General features: G+C 50.1%; 1 protein-coding gene across 1 annotated transcript; it reads left to right on the top strand.

Annotated features, from left to right (window-relative positions):
* The first annotated feature begins 905 nt into the window (after positions 1 to 905).
* Positions 906 to 1,585, top strand: LOC119331593 (histone H3.2). The gene has a single exon (XM_037604754.1). The coding sequence runs from the start codon at positions 1,008 to 1,010 to the stop codon at positions 1,416 to 1,418; it is 411 nt and encodes a 136-aa protein (XP_037460651.1). The 5' UTR covers positions 906 to 1,007; the 3' UTR covers positions 1,419 to 1,585.
* The last annotated feature ends 501 nt before the right edge of the window (positions 1,586 to 2,086 follow it).

Genomic DNA, 2,086 nt, shown 5'->3' with positions numbered 1-2,086 from the left:
GGGGGGGTAATAAGGGTAAAGAGGAGCGTATAGAGTTGCCTGTGGGCCCCACACGATGTCACCATGTGACCAAGTTGTGTGGGCTCCACTGAAGCCCCCATGGCATGCTTTTGTGGCTCTTTTTCATGAATCTTCCAATTATTTTTGTGGGGATTTTCTTACGAACCTTTAGTGCACAAAAGCAACACTATTGGAAAAATCTACTGAAAACATCATCAATCCTATCAGTTTTTGTTCAGACTATGCAAGTTATTGGACAAAAAAACATAGCAAAAGGGTTGAGGAAAGTAGTTACATTTAAGCAATATCAAAAGGTAGCCCATGTACACCATCTCAACTAAATATTTAAAGAATGGTTCTTGTCCTCCACCATTGTAGTTGTCTTGATGATCCAAATAAAATATCATGCATTTGTGCCCTCTCTTTACCATTCTCACAATGTCATATGTTTCTTCACCCCTCGACAACAACCTATCACCATCCTCATTCAGTTGAGAATTAGGTAGCAAACAATATAGACAAATCCTACCATCTAATCTCATACCCAGTGTGCTCTATCATGTATTTTCAAATTGTTTGAGAACCGTTTTGGACACAACCACCAGAAATTAGGGGCAAGTATGCATTTTGCTTTACTGGCAGCACCTGCTAGCAGCAGTACATTCGAAATGCCAGAAAAGGAAACTCGTTCACCAGCCTACGAAAAACGAACGCGTCCACCAGTCCACGGCACCGGTCGTCGAGCACACGGATCGCGATCCGCGTGACGCCACGAGCCCAAATCCCCGCCCTCCATCCGGCCGCGATCCAACGGCGCCGATCCCACCGTCCTCCGCCCAGCCCGCGTGGCCGAAACCCAACCCCCCAAATTACGGCGCGCAAAGCATCCCGGATCCCCTCTAAAACCCACCTCCATTCCAATCCACAATCCACCACCGCGAAGAAAGATCTCATCTTCCCCTCCGACCACCAGAGCGAGCAGCCAGATCCGCAGCCCCTCCATCCCAATGGCCCGCACCAAGCAGACGGCCCGCAAGTCCACCGGCGGCAAGGCGCCGAGGAAGCAGCTGGCCACCAAGGCGGCGCGCAAGTCGGCGCCGGCGACCGGCGGCGTCAAGAAGCCGCACAGGTTCAGGCCGGGAACCGTCGCCCTCCGCGAGATCCGCAAGTACCAGAAGAGCACGGAGCTGCTCATCCGCAAGCTCCCCTTCCAGCGCCTGGTGCGGGAGATCGCGCAGGACTTCAAGACCGACCTCCGCTTCCAGTCCTCCGCCGTCTCCGCGCTCCAGGAGGCCGCCGAGGCCTACCTCGTCGGACTGTTCGAGGACACCAACCTGTGCGCCATCCACGCCAAGCGCGTCACCATCATGCCCAAGGACATCCAGCTCGCACGCCGCATCCGAGGGGAGCGCGCCTAGGCTGTTCGTCGTGGTCGCCGGTAATACTGGCTAGTAGCTGTTCTTGTCCTGTGATCCGGGTGTGTGTCCGGTGCTTCTGTTTGTCGGTGTTGATATGATGTGTCGTCTGGTCCTATGTATCGTCATGCTCGAATGAAATGGCAACGGAAAAGTTCAGTTATCGATCTGATGCTCGAATGAATTTAATTTTGCTTGTAAATTGCTCCGTGATTCTGCAATGGCGTTCTCGTCACATGTACGTACCATTTTGTTGCAGTGATGGAATTAGACGATATGCTGTGTCCCATTGGCTTCTTGATTTTGCTGGGGCGCTCTGTTATTTTTCTTTGGTCGCTGTGTCATTCAGTATCTTTGCATGTTTGGACAGGTGTTTGATGAACTCATTTCAGCTTAAGCCTCTGTCTGATGTGATTCTGAACTATGGTAGGGTTAGTTGATACTGATTAGCTGAAGGTGAAATGGCGACATCTGATGTGATTCTGAATTATGTGTCGTCTGCTAGCTAGTTCAAAATTTGCAATGGATGTGATCCTACTTTTATCTCCATTTCTCAGGTCTTGTTAATTAAGTTGTGTGCTTGGACGTCGTATTTGGTTAATGATATCATCTTGGAAATGATTCTTGTGTTGCAGGCTTTCTGGTTTCGATTGTTCATGTCTTCATGATGG

The sequence above is a fragment of the Triticum dicoccoides genome, chromosome 7A (assembly GCF_002162155.2).
Source record: "Triticum dicoccoides isolate Atlit2015 ecotype Zavitan chromosome 7A, WEW_v2.0, whole genome shotgun sequence".
NCBI lineage: Eukaryota > Viridiplantae > Streptophyta > Magnoliopsida > Poales > Poaceae > Triticum > Triticum dicoccoides.
Note: the sequence above shows the minus strand (reverse complement) of the source record. Positions and strands in the feature narration are given on the sequence as shown.

What these genes read in the sequence shown, in the direction of transcription:
- LOC119331593 (XM_037604754.1), top strand. Translation starts at nt 1,008, where the DNA reads ATGGCCCGCACCAAGCAGACGGCCCGCAAGTCCACCGGCGGCAAGGCG.